We start from the raw sequence: 20,460 nt of genomic DNA on the forward strand, positions 1-20,460 counted from the left end.
CCGCCTCCTGGGTTCACGCCATTCTCCTGCCTCAGCCTCCTGAGTAGCTGGGACTACGGGCGCCCGCCACATCGCCTGGCTAGGTTTTTGTATTTTTAGTAGAGACAGGGTTTCACCGGGTTAGCCAGGATGGTCTCGATCTCCTGACCTCGTGATCTGCCCATCTCGGCCTCCCAAAGTGCTGGGATTACAGGCTTGAGCCACTGCGCCCGGCTACTTTTTGTATTTTAGTAGAGATAAGGTTTCGCCATGTTGGCCAGGCTGGTCTTGAACTCCCGACCTCAAGCGATTCACCTGCCTCGGTCTCTCAAAAGTGCTGGGATTACAGGCATGAGTTACCGAGCCCGATAATTTTTTTTTTTTTTTTTTTTTTTTTAAAGACAGTCTCGCTCTGTCACGCAGGCTGGAGTGCAGTAACCCAATCTTGGCTCACTGCAACCTCTGTCTCCTGGGTCCAAGCGATTCTCCTGCCTCAGCCTCCGGATTAGCTGGGATTACAGGTGCCCACTACCATGACTGGCTAATTTTTTTTTTTTTTTGCGATGGTGTCTCCCTCTGTTGCCCAGGCTAGAGTGCAGTGGTGAGATCTCGGCTCACTGCCAGCTCCACCTCCTGGGTTCACACCATTCTCCCGCCTCAGCCTCCTGAGTACATGGGGCTACAGGCGCCCGCCACCACGCCCAGCTAATTTTTTGTATTTTTAGTAGAGACGGAGTTTCACCGTGTTAGCCAGGATTGTCTCAATCTCCTGACCACGTGATCCGCCCGCTTTCTCCTCCCACAGTGCTGAGATTATAGGCGTGAGCCACCGTGCCCGGCTGGCTATGCCTGGCTAATTTTTGTATTTTTTTTTTCTTTTTTTTTTTTTAGGTAGAGACAAGGTTTCACTATATTGGCCAAGCTGGTCTCGAACTCCTCGCCTTAAATGATCCACCCGCCTCGGCTTCCCAAAGTTTCGAGATTACAGGCATGAGCCATTACACCCGGCCAGTAAGGGATTCCTTTACAGGGAATAGATTTTTTTTTTTTTTTTTCTGCTTTCCCCACAAACTTACCTAGCCATGTTATTTGAGTAAAATTTTCTTTCCTTCTCTCTGTCTCTGATCCTGGTTATATGGACACAAATTATCCCTCCCTGCATTATTTTCCAGTGTCAAGCAAGCATCCCTTTCTCTCTTGCATTTTATAGTACTTTCTAAACTGGTCCAATCATTTTATCAACATTCCCAGTCTTAGTCATTTTTCTGAAAACTAAATTCCACCAATACCTGTTGAAAACCACTCAGTGCTCTCGTGCGATGAAAAAGAGAAAGGGTGGTAGAAGTAGTTTAACTCTTTTTACAGCTGTGGAAACAAAGGCCCGGGAGGTGAAGAAAACTGACCCAGGGTCACAGCAACATCAGCTACGCACACACAAAACAAGCACCAGGGCAGCATCCACAGTTTAGGAAAGAAGACAAACCGATTGACAGGTAAATGAAGTTATTGAAAAGCAGCTTTTAATTCAAAGGCACAGTCAAGGCCGGGCGCGGTGGCTCAGGCCTGTGGTCCCAGCACTTTGGGAGGCCGAGGTGGGCGGATCGCGAGGTCAGGAGATCGAGACCATCCTGGCTAACACGGTGAAACCCCGTCTCTACTAAAAATACGAAAAATTAGCCGGGCGTGGTTGCGGGCGCCTGTAGTCCCAGCTACTGGAGGCTGAGGCGGGAGAATGGCATGAACCCGGGAGGTGGAGCTTGCAGTGAGCTGAGATCCGGCCACTGCACTCCAGCCTGGGCGACACAGCGAGACTCCGTCTCAAAAAAAAAAAAAAAAAAAAAAAAAAGGCACAGCCAAGGACTGTGACTGTCTTTTCAGTCCATGTATCTAGTTAGGGGTGAGAGCTTGGGCTTGCAATTCCCTCAGTGGTTCTTCAACTCCTTAGGAGATTGGAGTAGGGGGAGTCCCAAGTAACAGTTTGTGGAGAAAGCAGAAAAAAGAAAAGAAAAGAAAAGAAAAAACTATCCCCTGTAAAGGAATCCCTTATTAATGCCAGCCATTAACACAAGCCGACGTCCTGGACAAATATAAGAAATTTGGCTCAACAATCCAAGTAAAACAACACATTTTCTTTTTTTTTTTGAAACGGTGTCTCGCTAGTTGTCCAGGCTGGAGTGGCACCATCTCAGCTCACTGCAATCTCTGCCTCCCGGGTTCAAGCGATTCTCCTGCCTCAGTCTCCTAAGTAGCTGGGATTACAGGTGCCCGCCACCATGCCCGGCTAATTTTTGTACAGTTAGTAGAGATGGGGTTTTGCCAGTTGGCCAGGCTGGTCTTGAAATCCTGACCTTGGGTGATCCGCCCGCCTCAGCCTCCCAAAGTGCTGGGATTACAGGCGTGAGCCACCGTGCCCAGCCAATAATACATTTTCATAAAATATTTCCTTCTGTTAGAATCAGACGGCCAGGCGCGGTGGCTTAAGCCTGTAATCCCAGCACTTTGGGAGGCCAAGACGGGCGGATCACGAGCTCAGGAGATCGAGACCATCCTGGCTAACACGGTGAAACCCCATCTCTACTAAAAAATACAAAAAAAAAAAAAAAAACCAAAAACTAGCTGGGTGAGGTGGCGGGCGCCTGTAGTCCCAGCTACTTGGGAGGCTGAGGCAGGAGAATGGTGTAAACCCGGGAGGCGGAGCTTGCAGTGAGCTGAGATCCGGCCACTGCACTCCAGCCTGGGTGACAGAGCAAGACTCCATCTCAAAAAAAAAAAAAAAGAAAAAAAAAAAAAGATTCAGACCCTTGTGCTTCATGTGAACTTAGGTAAGAAATATTAAGTAGTAATACACAGTCCCTCCACCCCGTGGTATTTTTCTTTTTTCCCTTTTTTAAAATACTTTTTTGAAATTGAAGGATGCCTGCTGCCTGTGAAGTCCCAGCCCCAGGAAGTCCTGATGACATGTGCCCTTTTCCCTTTTTTTTTTTTTCTTTTTTTTGAGACAGAGTCTTTCTCTGTCCCCTAGGCAGGAGTGCAGTGGCTCAGATTCGGCTCACTGCAGCCTCAAACTTCCGGGCTCACGCGATCCTCCTACCTCAGCCTCCTGAGTAGCTGGGACTATGGATGCGCAGCTAATGTTTATACTTTGGTAGAGATGGGGTTTCACCATGTTGGCCAGGCTGGTCTCCAACTCCTGAGCTCAAGTGATCCTCCTGTCTCGGCCTCTCAAAATGCTGGGATTACAGGCATGAGGCACCATGCCCAGCCTCCCATGTTTCACTGAAGCAAAAATATAATAAAATTCAACCCCGCCGATTGGTAATCTGGAGTAAATCAGAGCATAACATTTTTCAAGTTTGATATAAGGAAGAATTTACCTTACCACTAGGAGTGTGTGAGGTGACTGTTAAAGCAGATTTCTTGGCTGGGCACGGAGGCTCAGGACTGTAATCCCAGCACTTTGGGAGGCCAAGGCAGGAGGACTACCCTAGGCCAGGAGTTTGGGCAACATAGTGAGATCTTGTCTAAGAAAAAAGAGAGAGAGAGAGAGACAGAAAGAGAGAGAAAAGCAAGCAAGCAAGCAAGCAAGCAGATTCCTTGTTACCTAGCGATTCTGATATAGCTGGGCCTTAAATCAAGCTTTTGAGAGACAGGAGAGAGATCACAGGCTAAATAAATCATGGGATTTCTTCCCTAGCAGCCTTTTAGTGAACTGATTTTACCTGTTTGCGAGTTTAAACGAGCTCTTGACTGAAGTTACTGAGGTAAAGCAGGTGATTTTTTTCAAGGTCTCTTCCACCATCAAAACTTTCAACCTTTAAGCTTTCCATAACTTGCAGAACCCCTGGTAAGCATAAATGTAGGTGTTTTATTTAAGAAGGTAATGATTTTGTGTCTGGGCAAACCTCATCTTGGGTCTGTTTTCTTGTTACCAAAAATAGGAAAAACATACTACTTCTCCCTTGGGTTGTTCTATCATGTCCTTCGGTGATGAACACATCTTGGTCCTGCCACTGAACTAGCTGTGTGTCTGCCTGCATTGACCTTCCTTGGCCTCAATGGTAAATGGGTATCTAGTAGATCCCTAATAATCTGTCTAGCCTTCAAATTATAGAAACATCTTTATGAAACAAGTTCAAATGAAAGTCATGTAAAAGAGAACGTATAATCCCCTAGTTATTAAACAGAAAACAAACAAACCCACCAAACTTCCTTATCCAAAGTATCTAAGAATTTGGAATATATTTAAATAGGGCCAGGTGTGGTGACTCACACCTGTAATCCCAGCACTTTGGGAGGCTGAGGCAAGAGGATCGTTTGAGCCCAGGAGTTCAAGACCAGCCTGAGCAATATAGTGAGACACTGTATTTAAAAAAAAAATTGCTGAGCATGGTGGTACGTGCCTTGTAGTCCCAGCTACTCAGGAGACTGAGGTGGGAGGATTAATTAAGTCAAGTAGTTCAAGGCTGCAGTGGGCTGTGTTCAAGTCACTGCATCCCAGCCTGGGCTATGGAGAGAGGCTCTGTCTCAGAAACAAACAAACAAAAGGGGTAGATATTGTATCTTCCCACTTTGAGTCTTCTAGTACTAGATTGTAACACACATTGCCTCAATCTCTCTTCATTAAATAAAAAGTGCTAAAAGCATACACTTCCAAAGATAAAATCTTAACTATCAAAATTATATTTTAGAGAAATTGTAACTTACTATTTACTATAATGGATATACTATTTACTATAGTGGATATAACCAGAAGATACCTTCCAGTTATGTATGCGTTCTTTTCCTGTTACAAGTGCTTTAAACACTTTGACTTCCCTTTACGTCACAGAGTCTGATTTCTTAACATGCACTCTAGCCTGGCTTTTGAAAACAAGACTATATTTGCATATTTACATTGGTATGTCCATAGCAGGATTCAAAATCCAGACTCTATTACTTCATTTTACATTGCAGAATCACTTTGATAATGCCAAAGTGGCAATTTTCTTCAAATGTATTGTTTTCAAAATGAATTTGTGAATATACAACCTCTAATCAGCTACATATATAGATATACAATCAAAATCTCCAATGTCCTTACATTACCTGTAAGATATATATATTTTTTAAATCAGCAAAACTTCTTTTATGAGCTTTTTGCAGTGTTGTGATCTCGGCTCACTGCAACCTCCACTTCCCAGGTTCAAGCAATTCTCCTGCCTCAAGCTTCCTAAGTAGCTGGGACTACAGGTGCGTGCGACCACGCCCAGCTACATTTTTGTATTTTCAGTAGAGATGGGGTTTCAACATGTTGGCCAGGCTGGTCTCGAACTCCTGACCTCAGGCGATCCGACTGCCTCAGCCTCCCAAAGTGCTGGGATTACAGGCATGAGCCACCACACCCGGCTGTCAGTTAGCTTTTAATAGGTTATATTCCAAGCTTTCATGGAAAAGTTAGAAAAGGACCATATTTTAATCCACAGATACCTGATTTTTATAAAACAACTTTAACAGTCTTCAGTTGAACTTTCTTTTTTCTTTTTGTTTTTTTGAGATGGAGTCTCGCTTTGTCGCCCAGGCTGGACAAACATGGCTCACTGCAACCTCTGCTTCCCAGGTTCAAACAATTCTCCTGCCTCAGCCTCCCAAGTAGCTGGGACTACAGGTGTGTGCCACCACACCCAGCTGATTTTTGTATTTTCAATAGAGACAGGGTTTCACCATATTGGCCAGGATGGTCCTGATCTCCTGACCTTGTGATGTGCCTGCCTCGGCCTCCCAAAGTACTGGGATTACAGGCATGAGCCATTGCGCCTGGCTCAGTTTAACTTTCACGTTTTTGAATTTACTTGAAAGAAACATGGGAAAAAAAACTTTAAAAACAAAATCATTGTATTTTATATTATATAAACTTACATTAAACGAAACCACAAATAGATTTTTCTCATAATTAGCAACAGCTTCATACTAACAATACTTTCAAGTTTTTACTTTGTTACAAGTTTTAAGGACTGTAAGCTTGATCACTGGATTTGGTTGTAGGAAGATACTCTAAATTTTAGCTTAATCAAGAGTTCCATAAATCTGATATTTTTATTTTTTGTTGCTCATATATCCTCTCTGTGCTTCACTGTAATATGTTTATTTCTATTAACTGCCACACCCAGAGAGCAACTCAGTTTATTACTATGTTAGCAGAACATTGCCATAGGTAAAGAAAGAAGATAAATGCATCACTTATTGTAACAAAGATAAACTTGTTTTTGTTTTGGTTTAAAAAGCAATGGGCATTCTTCATCCATTTAGAGGCTCAAAGTGTTAAAAACGTTTGGTTATCCTAATACAATATGACTCTCCCTCACTTTGCAATGAAATCATTTAAGAATATTTAATAAATAAGAAAAATTATTTTAAAGAATAACAGGAAGGGGCTATCATTTGATTGAAAGAACATTCTTCATTTATAGCAACTTAAAACTTTGTTGGTGGTCATTCCTGAAGCAACATTACAGCTCTCCTAACCCCAAATAAAGACAGAAAATAACAGGACTCACACTTCACTTAAATCTGAGTTTTCTGTCCTTATTTAAGTTTCAAAAACCACTGTTGTTTTCACGACAAGAACAGACCAGTATCTATCTTTGGCTTTTTTTTATAGAGACATTTTCTCAGATAACACTGTTTATTTTGATTAATGTATCTATTATGGATAATGTACACAAATAGAAGTGGTAGAACAATCCAACAGAAAGGATTTGTGATAACTTCATGCTTTGGAGATAAATTTAACTTCAAAATATGTGACTCGTATTACTTCTACCAATTTTTAAACTGGTTATGTTTATGTTTTAATAATATTGATCAATATTTTATATGTATAATACTAACTACATATATTTTAAATAGAAAACGAGTTATAGAAAGATTAAAAAATGGAAAACATATTTGTATGATGTAAGTTCTAATGGTGATATACTAGTAGCATCATAATTTCATTTCAATCTATACTGTTAGTCTTATCTCCCCAGCTTTAAAGACATCATACTCAAGTATTCTGATGGTTAAGAAAACACTTTAAAAGTAGTGCTTCCCTTGCTTGTTTTAACCTGCAACCTCAGAATTTGAACACAAGTTCTATCTTGCTTTGCTCCTTCACTAATCTCTCTAAAGGGCTTCTCAGCAGAAATATGTGCATATATTCACATGTCCAAGTGCACACACTGAGTGCATTCCATACCCGACAAAACTGCCCTCAACTGGAAGATCTGTTGTTGTTGAGGGAACAGAGTAATGTCACCTTTCGCCCTATTGTCTATTCACTGAATTAAAACATCTACTTGACTTTTTTTTGCTTTATTAATTTTTAAAACAAAATTCAATTTAATCTCTTTCAAAAAGTCACCATATTGACTTGGGATTAAAATAAAATTTGAATATATCACTATGGTTGCAGAAATAAGCACTTACAGTGTACTACACTACAACTTTTGATGTTTTAGTTTATTTTCTATTTGGCTTTTTATAGATATTTATTTAAATGAAAAGCAAAGATATCATTTGAATCTTGGTAGCGAAGAAATACAAAAGCAAAGAAATTACCATCAGATATATGGTAACAGAGTCAAGGAACAAAATTCTAGGCAATTTTGAACAAACGAAAACAAAACATGGTAACATCATTCTGTACTTAATTGTCTAATAACAAAATGTTCACCAGATGATAGAAAAAGTATCTATTTCTGTTATAACAAAAACTAATTTTTTTTGGCTTTTATGAATTGTTACTTCGTTGGTATCTTTTTTAGTAATTAGATTTCTAATAGCTGGATTAGATTTATTAGGCTACTTATAAAAAAGGAACCATTCAGTTATTTCGGCTTAATGGATGATTAAAACACAAAATATTTCATATTTATTTATATTGTACACAATTTAAAAAGTCTTTATTCAAATCTTAAAAGTAAGATTTACTTTTAAATTATTCTTCAAACCTTGGAAAATGCTAGGAAAAATATTTTAAGTTACAAATAATATATAAATGGTTTACCCTACAAAGAAAAAATAATTTAAAAAAACAGAAAAACTGCTTCAATGAATGACACAAGACCCCCCCCCCCCCCACCCACTGCCAAAACAAAATCAATCAAGAATTGGAAATTATCAGTCAGGTCCAATTATTGATATTAAATTAAACCTCAGTTCAAACAAAATTTTGCCTTTAAGAAGGCACTAGTACTGTCAACTTAGAAATAATTGATCACTAAATTTAAGTCAGTTGAGAAAAAGCAAGAAAAATTCTCTCTCTCTCTCTGTATATTTTTAATCCCCAATGTGATAGTGCCAACAATCACATTGGGGATTAAGAATATACACAGATTAAGAATATACATGTGTTTATATTTAAACAATCCTCTATAAAAAAAAAGTCCATGTTTCAATAGAAGCATGTTAGGCATGAATTTCAGGACAAATTTTTTTACAGTATAGACTTTGAGAAAGATGATTAAGTTTTGTTTTTCTCTACTATATCTTATGCTCTCAGATTCTTTATGAACTTCAGCTGAGATATTTTGAAATAGAAACAAAAAACAAAAACCCCTCACTTAGCCTGCTGTTTCCCTCTTTAAAGCTAGGATCATCATGCTAGAGAATAGCTTAGGACCAAAATGTAAACTAAAATCAAGAAGGAATGAATTTTAATGAATCCAAATGGAAATGGTAATGATCTATCATCATCTTGCAAGTAAGGAATTGTAAAATTTATTCTGCCTCAGTACATCTAAAAATTAACTTTACATTTATAGATAGCATGAGGCATTAATCAATTTACCTTAAAGATAGACTAGAAAGAGTTAATTTATATCTAAATATATGTCATGAGATCTGCTGTTTTATTAAAGAACCTTTAATTCCTGAGATGTTTGGAATGAGTTTCTGGAATAGAAATGGTCAAGAAAACAAAGGGTCCAAATATGAACACAGCAACCTAGCATGTGTCTTTTAAATGTAGGTGTTAGAGAGTGCTGAAAACTAGCTATAACCTCAGCATGTGCTTCGTTTTCAGATTATTTTAGTGGGGAGAGTAGGTTTTTATTGTTCTTTCCAGTGGGATTTCATGCATGGATTACTTTCCCATTTTACACCATTAGTTAATACATTCTCTCTCTACCCTCTTCCCTCCACACTGAGCAAGGAAACCTGCAGGATAAATGAGTTGCAACCAATAAACAAGATTAAATACCCAAATCTTTCCAGTTTCCCCAGACCCCTCCCCCTATAAACAAACGCCTACCCTGTTTTCTATGGCTGGTCTGCAAATACATATGTACACACTAATCACCAAAGAGTCTTCAGTGAAGGTCTCATCCTTCCCACCCCTCCTCCAGAAGAATGAGTATTTTAAAGTTTTCACCTAAGTGAAGTAGTATTAATACAGGATATAATTCCAATAAAAGTACTCATGCTTATCTACTACTTTAACAACTATGGATAATGTTTACCAGATAAAAATTCCAATTCCTGACTCAGTAGTTGAAAATTTAAAAAGTCAGTTTCTGTCAAACAGAACAGTTTTTTGTTTGTTTTTTTAAAATATTGATTGTATAAATCTTTGATTTTGATAAAACATTAAAAAATATCCCAGGTTTTAGGGTTTTGGCTTGTCTAAATGATTAATTTTGACTTTTTTTATTTTTACAATTACAATTTTCTCTAATAAATTCCTCAATAGTTTTCTACTGTATCATTTCCAAAATAAAAAATAACTGAATATATAAATTCCAACCTAGAATCATTTCACAATCATATTTTCATAATTTAAATTTCTTAGGTGATAAAGGATTATCTAAATTATTAACTCTATAATCTTTAGCATACTACAAATTCAGTCCTTAAGTTTTAATTAATTTATTCAACTCAAACCATTTCTAAGTTATTCTAATGTTTCTGATGAATAATTTTACATGACAAGTTCAAAAACACTATCAACCACATTAGTGAAATGTAGTTGAATTATATAAATGTAAATAAAATGTGTTTAATGATTACTTCTATTTTAAAGTAGTTTTTCTTTACTAACCAATTCAGTTGTTAAAATTTGTTTTAAAATTTTGGTACATGGCAATTTATGTTACTTTAGTTTTTAGAGACTAACAGAACTAATAATTTTTTCAAAAGCACTTAGAGGAAGATGTAACATCACAGGATGTAACATCACTAAGAGTAAACAACACAGAAAATCTTTGAACTCTCTGATTTAAACCAATCCTCTCAAAGTTTTAAATATTTACTGAAGAATTATCATTTTGCCGTTTTTAACCAAATCGAGTATTTTGTCAAGACAAAAAATGAACAATTATCTGCAAACAAATTAATTTATATTCTTAACTGGTACATTTCCTTTTCTCCAGATAATTAAAGGTTAGTAAAGTCTGTTATGAAATTAGATATACCAAACAAATTTATACTTCCTTCTTTTTTTGTCATAGCCAGAGTTCTGATCTGTATTTTTTATGAAACCAACAGCAATTTATGTATATAATTACAAACTCACCAAAGACACCAGTACCTAGTATACACCATTGTAGCTGTTTGCCTTTTCAGTTAATCAAATTAAATATGATTATTTCGTTTGTTTTGTGCTTTTCCAAGTCAAATTCATATTTATTTTTTCTCACCGTCTCCACCAAACGTCAGTAAAATTGGAACATTTCAGCTACAGAAATCGTTAATCCTTGAAGGTCGGTCTCAGCTTCATTGGTCTTAGGGCAGCTTCAACGAAAACGTGGTCTCAGCATAGTTGATTTTACCCGGAATTTTTCGTTTGCTTTTTTTGGAGGGGTTGTTTGATTTTGCTTAAAACAACCCTGTGGACCACAAAGGGGTTTAGGAAGGGAGGGGGCAGGGCGAGTCGATTACTCTAGAAGCCCAGAAAAGTTCAGGTACCTGAGAACATATTTGGTTGTAGTTGTTTTAAGTAAAAAAGGACGTATAAACTCTAAGATGTTGGAAATGGGTAGGGAAACGAAGATGTGACTCCAGCTGCTGAGCATGGCGCAAATCCAGAACCTCCGGGCGCTGGACGTTGGGGGAAGGGAGGGGACCGTGCGGGCACCATGCGGTCAGCCAAGGGGCGGGCTCCACCCACGGACGCAGAACTGCTTTCCACCCTTCCTCAGCGTTACCTCCCTCTTTCCTCCTTGGGGGTTGGGGCTGGGGGCGAGCAGTTAAAGGGCAGGAAAAACGAGAGCGAGCAGAGGGGAACACAATCCCACCTCTCAACCTCAACAAAACCAACGAGGGAGCAAAGGGTTATTTTCGCGCCACAAAAGATGGAAATCCAGGGGCGGCTCCGGGGCCAATGAATGGAAACCAGCAAACCGCTCTGGCGGAGGCGGCCCACGGCGATAGGCTCCCCCCGTCAGCCAATCGGGAGCGAGGAGAGGCCCCCGCCCGCAGCAGGGGCGGTGTCTCTCTCGACGCCGGTTGCTCAACTTGGACTCGGCAAGCCGGCCCCGGGGAGCGCGGGAGCCCCGCCTTGTACCCGCTTTTGCGCGCCAGTCTCGCGGCCCGCCCCACCCCGGGCAGACCCGCAGGGTTTCAGCGAGGGCTTCTCCCCAGTGGGTACCAAGCATCCCTGAGCCCCACGGAATCCCTCGCGCACACACGCAACTGAGACCGGAGGTGCGGGAGAATCGCCAAACCCACGCTGCCCGGTGCGTCCCCGCGCTGGCGGGCGGACTCAGGTGGGGTGGCGCGGCGAGGGCCCCGGCCACACGGCTCCGCACAAATGGACGCAACCCCAGGAGGACCCAGAAGCCCGCGGTCCCGCGGTAGGGCCCCGGGAAAGGGCGGTCCAGTGGTCCAGGCCCTCCGAGGCGAGCCGGCTGCCGACGAAAGACCCTCCCCAGTGTTGAGCTGTGAGGATCCCGCCCTCTTTCTCAGGGCAGAGCCAGAGGAAAAAGGAAACAACCCCATCTTCTCTCCCGGGGCACCATTTTTATTTATTTTAAACAATAAGATATATGCAGGCAGCTTCCAAGGAGAGGGCAGATCCAGGTTACCACTTACTACGCCCCTGGTTTAAACAGATCAGAGTCCAGGAGGGCCGTTCAAAAGCGCAAGAGCCTGTTAAAGCACCTTCGAGGAGGCCCAAGCGACACGCCAGGCATTGTGTGCCCACCCGCGTGAGGGGATTCGGCTTGAGACTCCAGGCTGGTCCCAAGTCGGTCGTGAGGGGGGGTGTCAGCCCCTTCCCCCCATCTGCCCACTCAGCCTTTGCCCCTGACGTGTGGGTACAGCAACGGTAACTGGCCTTCTAAACATAGCTATGCTTTAATATTATGCTGACCCAAAAGAAACATTTGTACAGTCCTCAATTCAGCAGATAAGGAGGAGATGCAGCTGTCCAAAGAGTAAACAGTCTGCAACTGGAAAGACTCAGCCGCATCCTAGAGCACACACAAGGTGGGAGTTCTTTCTTCGTGGAGTTCACATTAATTAGGAGCTACAACTGCTTCAGGAAGAAGCTGAAGTAGCCTATAACCAGTTAATTTGTGTGAGATTCATTTAAAAAGACCTGGAAGTTAAATTGATTTTATATTCATTCTTGAAAATTCACCAAAGGTATCTTTGTACTTGAAGTGCTAGTGCAAGAAAACTACCTAAGATCTTTTGACTCAGCCCTTAAATGATTGGAGACTGGAAGTGGAGTGGACTGCATCTACCTCTCTTTGATGTCTGAGCTTATATTACTCATGTATGTTTTTAAGGTCCTAGATGGACTATCCAGTTTGTTACAATAATACACAGATTAGGTTAACAAGAGTCCCAGGAACATATTTCATCAAAACATACACTTGTTTTAAATTCCAGCTGTTAAGATTTGTTTGATAGTGCCAGACAAGCATGGACTAGTATTTATGGAAAATAAACAATTTATTCCATGCTTTAGAAGTAGGTATTTCCTTAGGTCTCAGTTTTAGTAAGAGCAAATACAGTCAACCCAGAAGCCATGGTTCAATTGATTTTGGAAGCAAACTGAACACACACAATTTGTTTTTATGAAAAATTACTAAAAGTTAAATGATCAACAGGTTGTAAAATTTACAGTGATACTGAGAAGTGCAAATATTACCAAATGAATGAATGAAGAACATTTCTCCAAATGGCTTTTCTACAACAGGTACATTTAAAATAAATCCATAATTTTTGATATTTACATTTTGCATACCACAGAAGCCAAAAGAAAGAATACATCTTTTCTTTTTTTTCTTTTTTAAAACTAAAGTTCTCTTTTTTTAAAAAAAAAAATAGCTTTAAAAAAGTTAAACCTAACCATAAACTTAAAGAGAAATTTTACCAAAACGTTCTTTCAAGGCTGAGCTCTTAATTCAGTTCCAAATATTGTAACACAAAAACACGTCTGTCCCCCTATTTTATAAAGTAACAACGTTTCATTAAACGTGAATCAAATATTGTGAAAGTGTGTTTACGTTTAATATGTTGGATTCGCTTGGCAGGAAAGAAAAACCTGTAAGAAAGAACAGTTGCATTTAAAATGGATGATCTGACACCTTCCGGTTCCTTAACACAACATTACAAAGTAAGTTCCCTTTAAAAGACAAATGTAAATACTCTTTATATCATGCAGTAATTCCCATGTTTAAATCTACCATTCATCTTTTAAATGAAAAATACACATTTTAAAATGCTAACAACGGTTTTGACAGAGAAGCTTTTATCAATTACCGAAGATGTTTCCAACGTAAATCACAATATTTCCTCTATTTAGGATACCTTTTTTCTACCAGTAAGAGTACCAAATCATTAAAGATTCTTGTCTATATTTTCATGTTATATAGAATTTATTTCACTTAAAGAATTAGCATGTTATATACTTTCCATAGAATACGTGTTAAAAATATACCTGTTAAAAACACAATTATCTAGTGCAAATGAAACCTTTGAGTGGAGTACACAATCATTAAACGACACTTGGAGATTTCCACCAGAACCCCAGCACTGCCTTCGTTTCCGTATTGCTCGTCTCCAGTTTACATTTTGTTGGCCCACAAAGGCTCCACCGGGCCCAAATCCTCCCCCAACAACCACCATTGTACTCATTACATATAGAGAAAATTATGTATGGCTCTCATGGCCAAATGTAGGCAGAAAAGAGGCAGAAAAAGGCTCGAACAGTTTTTCAAATACGAATACCACCTAGGGGTAACGCAGGACGGTCTTCCAGTTTTAAGTCTCAAGTTCTCCAACTAAAATTACTTAAATAAAAGTACCAGCCTGCTCCACTCCTCCCCCTTTAAAAACTACAGGAAAAGAGGATTTCCCTTTAAGTACCGACTTCTCCCACTTTGACTTCTCTCCTCCAGCGGCCCAGGTCCCCGACGACCCCAGCCCCTAGCTAGAAACCTCCGCCCCTGCACTCCCCTCCCCCACCAGTGGCCAAGCCCGCCCCCGGCCTCATTTATCCTGGAGCCTTTTCTGAATCGTGCAACCAATGGCAAACGCGAAGCCGAGAGCCACCGCGAGCGCAGGCGGAGGCGGAGGAGGTGTCGCCCAGACACCCGCCCAGGACGCTGCGGGCTCCCATCCCCCACCGCCCCGGGCCCGGGCCGCCCCCACTCGCGCGGTGCCCGGGGCCCGAGAAGGGCGCACAGGGTGGGGTGCGTCGCCCGTCTGTCTTGCCACTACCCCCTGCCCCCTTCACCCAGTCCCCCACCCCTCCTCGCAGCGTTTCTGTCCCTGCCAGCCTTAGAAACGTGCCTGCGGCTTTGCCGGGGTTACACTTCTAATGCCATTAAAGCCACCAGGCGAGTTCGGGATTGTGACTCTGGTTTTGTTGTTAATAACCTATTCTGAAAAATCGAATGATTAAAACTATGGTAACTAGAGCTGAGGAATTGCCTGTTAGTACCTCTACCCATTTCCTCATTAAAAAAAAAAAAAATCAATATCCCAGCCCTCCCTCCCAGGATCCGCCCAGCCAGATAACCCTTTCCAAACTCGAGTTGTGACCGTCAGCGCCCCGCGCTGCGCTCCCCTCGGTGCCGGCTGCGGTTCCTTTAGCATTTTCCCTCTTCCTCCTCCCCCTTCTCAGGGTCCCTCTCCCAATCTCGTTTCCCCTCCCCCTCTTCCTCTCGCTCGCTTTTTTTTTTTCTCCGAAACCCACTCTAATTGAGGCTCTGGGATTCCTCACGTGAGACGTTGATTTGTAGTTTGAACACGTGGCTCATTCAAAAAGCCGGACACTCGGAGCGGATTTTTTCCGCCTCCTGCGCCTTCATCCCTCCTCCTCCTCCTCTCCCCTCCCTCCTGCCAGTCACCCTTCTGGGTTTTTTATGGGGAGGCGGCGCCTGCCTCACGTAGTGTGATATTTTCACAGTCCGCTGGCCGAAGCCAAAGGGGTTGGGGAGGAAGAGACAAAAAGTAGTTTTTTCCCCTCCTCCTCCTCCTTTCTCTTGCTAATCCCGCCTCCTTCTCAGACTTAGGAAGACTGGTGGATGCGTTTGGGTTGTAGCTAGGCTTTTTCTTTTCTTTCTCTTTTAAAACATATCTAGACAAGGAAAAACAAGCCTCGGATCTGATTTTTCGCTCCTCATTCTTGTGCTTGGTTCTTACTGTGTTTGTGTATTTTAAAGGCGAGAAGACGAGGGGAACAAAACCAGCTGGATCCATCCATCACCGTGGGTGGTTTTAATTTTTCGTTTTTCTCGTTAATTTTTTTTTAAACAACCACTCTTCACAATGAACAAACTGTATATCGGAAACCTCAGCGACAACACCGCCCCCTCGGACCTAGAAAGTATCTTCAAGGACGCCAAGATCCCGGTGTCGGGACCCTTCCTGGTGAAGACTGGCTACGCGTTTGTGGACTGCCCGGACGAGAGCTGGGCCCTCAAGGCCATCGAGGCGCTTTCAGGTGGGCCCGGGCCTGGCCCCACCCGGGCTCTCGCCCCAACCCTGCACCGCCCGCCCAGACCCACCGGGGTGGCTCCGCGGGCCCCAGGCCCGGCGCGCTGGGGGAGCGGGGGTGAGGCCTCAGCGCCCACACCCACGCGCGTGGGGGCCGGGGCTCTCCTCAGCTTCGGCTCCCACTCCGGCCCGCGGCTCTGCTTCCCTGGCCGGGGTTTGTTGGGTGAGGGCGGACGCGCTGTCAAGAAAGCCCCGGCGCTGGCTAAGGGGGGCGCGGGGCTGGGGGAGGCGCGCTTCCCCGGCGCCCCGCCTGGGCCCAGGCGCGTGCTCCAGGCCCCGGCACGCTGGGCCTCGGGGGCCGAGCTAGAATGCCCGCCTGTGTCTCATTCCTTCCTGCTTTCCTCGGTCGTTATTTACGGCGCTGTCTGTGCTGCGCCCCGAAACCCCGGCCGTGGAGAACGGAAAGTGGCCTCGACCTTGCTGCCGAGTGAGACCGCGGGGCTGGTGCTTCGCACCGGCGGCCCCGCGCTTCCTCCCCACCCTGCGGGAGGAGAGAGTGTGCCCGGTTTCCCCGTTCCACCTCCCCCAGTCCGACGAGCGATAGGGGCAGGTGGGCGGGGGCGGCTGGTCGCCTGGAAGGGAGTCGCCGCCACGCACCGGGCCGCCCGCCGCTCTCCGGGCCCTGGCGCGGGGCTGCGGCCTCCGGGTAGGGCTCCGCCAGGGCGAGGGACGGTGCCGGGCGGGGCGGGACGCCCGGGGGAAGGCTGCGCTGGGGTCCCCATGGGAGCCCCGTGCTTTTCGGCTTCCCTTTTAATCAACTCAGACGTGGTGCGGGCGCCTCGCAGTCCTTCGCTCTTGGTTCAGCCTGAGCCGAGCTGCGCCTCTTGCCAGTTCTCCCGTTCTTGGTCTCCCCTTCCGTCCCCGACCCTTTCCCGCCACTCCCTGTCCTCCACAAGCCCACTGCTGAGTGTTCTCGGCGGGTCTGGGCTGAAGCAGAGGGCAGGGCCAGGGCGCCCCCTCCTGAAGAAAGCCAGGGGAGCCCCCTGCCCCGAGTCTGTCGTGTGGAGCGTGTCCAGGGCGGTGAGAGGATGGGCCGTGTCCCTCTTGCGGGCTTCGTGTTGGTGGCCCCCAGGGGTGGGTGGGGGAGGCTTGGGGACTGGAGTGATACCCAAGTAGTGGGCCCGTCAGCGGACCCTGCTCCTCAACCATCTGCGAGTTAAATGCCCACGCCACCCGAGGGGGTCGGCTTCTCCCTCCGTCTGCAGCCGCGTCCGGGTCTCGGGGACCCTTTGGGGGCCTCAGGAGGCCATTTGTGTCGCCAGTTGGGCTGTGCGGGTCTTTCGGGCAGGGAGAGCCGCTGAACTCGGCCGACCGTCTCTCACTTCTTGTGTGTCCGCAGGTAAAATAGAACTGCACGGGAAACCCATAGAAGTTGAGCACTCGGTCCCAAAAAGGCAAAGGTGAGCTGCTGCTTCTGTTTCCCCCGATTCTGTTCTCACTCCGTTATTGGGTGGAGAGACTCAGCTGAGAACTTCTTGTCCTTTGGTGCTTACCCGGCTGCCGTGTGGCGTGTTCTGGTCTTTTCCCCTTGCTTTTAAGTTTATGGCGGGGGTGTGTGTGTGTGTTGATGATGCTGGGTAGGAATTGAAAGCTTGTCTGTGGCCTCTGCCGCGGGATTATGGTTATTGGTTACAAAATCTCTCGGAAGCTCACAGCTGAATGTCCTCGGTCAGAGCGGGTCAAATTGCTCCTACGGGAAATGGGTCGCAACAAGCAGTTTCGGGGGGTAGTCTGCAGGACTTGGGAAGCAGCGGATGATTCCCCTACCCCTCCAGGAGCAAGAGAGGCGAAAGCAGCTGCGGACACGCGGGGGGCGCGCCTTTCTGTCCGGGTTTGGGAGGCCGTGGGCGCGGCCGACTGGAGGGAAATTTGCCTCTGCCCTGTGAGCTCGCCCGGGGTATTGGAACGCGTGCGTAAACGCCGGGGCCTCTCCGGCCCCGAAGTGCCTTTGAATCACTCCAAAGTTCTACAGGTTCTTGCAGTCAGCACCTTTGTCTTCCCGCTTTCCACCCCACTCCTCCTGGGTGCATTTTTGCTTACAACCACCAAAAGATGAAGACAGGAAGATTTTGTGCTACTTAAGGAGGGGGATTTCTTGTCTCCGAGATCATGTGTGTAGTATGTCCCTTTACAGAATGTTTGCAGATTGTTTTAGCCTCAAGCATTTTGGAGACATGGCTCTTTCCCTTTTTCTTTTTCTTATGAAGCCCTTTGGAGCAGTGGAGACTCCTTTCCTTTCGCTAGAGCCGGCCAGATTCCTGCTCTATTTTTTTGTTTTGTTTTATTTTTTAAAACCTTCAGCCAACTCACACCATAGGTTCCGGCTCTAACTCCAGTTGGAAAGGCACTGCTGCCTCCCAGTCGCACCGGGGTGGGCCTCTAAGCCTTTCTGGGTTTTGCAAGATGGGGTTAGGGTTTCTGCCTGCCCCTCTCCCATCCCCCCAACTCCCAACCTGAGCCAAACAATAAGCTGAAAGTTAATTTAAATCAGGACTGCGTGTATCTGGTTAGATATTGGTGAGAGTGTGTGTGCTGGAGAGCAGGAGAGTTTGCTATGCATTTCACTGGTGCTGTGCAGAAATAGATGGCTACAAAACATGTCATCTATATGCCTGTGTAGATTCCAGCTCTCTTCCCAGGCAAAGCATTTTCACAGATCTTGTTTTTAAGGATGAGTTGGTTTGGATTTTTCTTGTTCTCATGCTTAAATTTCATTAAGATAATTGAAAGGGATTTGAGTGACTGGATAGATTGTTCTAATTGCGAAGTTTGGTAGGGGTCACATTACTTTCATATAAATTGAGCTTGGTTTAACAAGAATTGAAAATCGAGGGAGAAGTTATATTCCCCTAAAAAGAAGCTTAAAGCCATAGCCTGAATTAGTTAGGGAAAAAACATAAGCACATTTTGCGAATTCTAGTTGTTATTATGTTTGGTCAGTGTGTCTTAATTTTGTTAAAATGTTGAATAAATAAGCAAATGGTTGTGCCTCAAGTACTGGCATTTTAACTTTTGGGAGTTTCTAAATTTAAAAATTAAATGTTTTGGATTTTTACAATTCATTAAGCTACATGTAAATACAGATGACTGTGCCTTCCCCTGCTGCTTTTCGTTTGCTAACTGATGGGAATTTCTCCCCAGATGTAGGGGATTAATTTAAAAACCTTACCTGGTAATAACTGCCGGTTTTATTCCTAAAGGCTTTTGCTTAGTCCAAAAGCATATATATACTTAGTTACTTGTTACTTTATAATAAACAGGAGTTCCTCTTTAGGAAAGCACATAAGGTAAGGTGTCACCAGTGACAGCAAGTATTTATCAATGTATCTTCAGTTTATTAATAATGTAGATTAAATTTTTAAGTTAATTTTTCACTAGCATTAAAATGCTCAGGATTTTAAGTGATACAGTACTATCTTACTAACGAAGTAAACAGGGATGAGAACACTGGAGATTTCTTTTACTGATAGAACAGTCATGTTCCTTGCTTGTGTTGAAATGTCTTAAAAGTAGAGCCTTTGGCCAGATGCCGTGGCTCACGCCTGTAATCCCAGCACTTTGGGAGGCCGAGGTGGGTGGATTGCCTGAGGTCAGGAGTTCGAGACCAGCCTGGTCAACATGGTGAAACCCCGTCTCTACTAAAAATACAAAAATTAGCCGGACGTGGTAGGGGGTGCCTATAATCCCACCCAGCTACTCGGGAGGCTGAGGCAGGAGAATTGCTTGAACCGGGGAGGTGGAGGTTGCAGTGAGCCATCATGCCACTTCACTCCAGCCTGAGCAAGAGTGAAACTCAACCTCAAAAAAAAACAACTTTTTTTCTCTGCCCCTGGAAATCTGTGTTACAGTTATTTTAACTGACCCTTGGAGCTGTGATGCAGTTTCTCATATCTGGACTATTCCACCATTTTCATAGGCTCTGGAAGCAGGCAGAGAAGGCATCAGGGTGACAACATGCCCAGCACCTAAGGGAAGGTCAAGAGGTTGTACTGACTGATGGGGGTTGCTCTGATAGTTGAATGCCACAAACCAATCCTTGCCAAGCCTGCTAGACTTGAGGGTGGAGTTCTTTCTGCTTAGCAGTCATTTCATTCCATCCCATCGTCATGTGGGCATCTGAGGCAGGCACACCCACATGTGCACCAGTGACCTTTATACTTGATATACAAGGCATGTCAGGAACCTGGTGCTGGAGAATGCACGCTGAGATGGATGAATGGGCTTGCGCTGACTAAATAGGGGAGCAGGCCCAGGAGGTGATTGGAGGCTTGGCAGGCTGATCTAGCTTTGACTTCCAGTGGAGCTTGGCGGGGGGACCCTTTCAGGAAGGAGTAAGGTTGAATTTGGTTCAGACCAAGCTTAGCTCCCAATTACTGAGGTCTCAAGGGAATGTGGAAGGAATGTGGCTTTTCTGCATTCAGATACCCCTCAGTTGGGGAAGATTATAGCAGTTACTTTACAGACATTGAAGTCTCCTGCATCTGGACTAAAGAGAAGATTGCACTGGATATC

General features: G+C 44.1%; 1 protein-coding gene across 1 annotated transcript in view; it reads left to right on the plus strand.

The window, feature by feature from the left end:
* Positions 1 to 15,340: 15,340 nt before the first annotated feature.
* Positions 15,341 to 20,460, plus strand: part of IGF2BP3 (insulin like growth factor 2 mRNA binding protein 3) — a 152,521-nt gene continuing 147,401 nt past the window's right edge. Inside the window, exons 1-2 of the mRNA XM_023215981.2 lie at positions 15,341 to 15,895; positions 17,288 to 17,348. Coding sequence (XP_023071749.1) covers positions 15,721 to 15,895; positions 17,288 to 17,348 — 236 coding nt within the window. The 5' untranslated portion in view covers positions 15,341 to 15,720. The remainder of the gene's footprint in view (positions 15,896 to 17,287; positions 17,349 to 20,460) is intronic.

Source organism: Piliocolobus tephrosceles, chromosome 8 (assembly GCF_002776525.5).
Source record: "Piliocolobus tephrosceles isolate RC106 chromosome 8, ASM277652v3, whole genome shotgun sequence".
NCBI lineage: Eukaryota > Metazoa > Chordata > Mammalia > Primates > Cercopithecidae > Piliocolobus > Piliocolobus tephrosceles.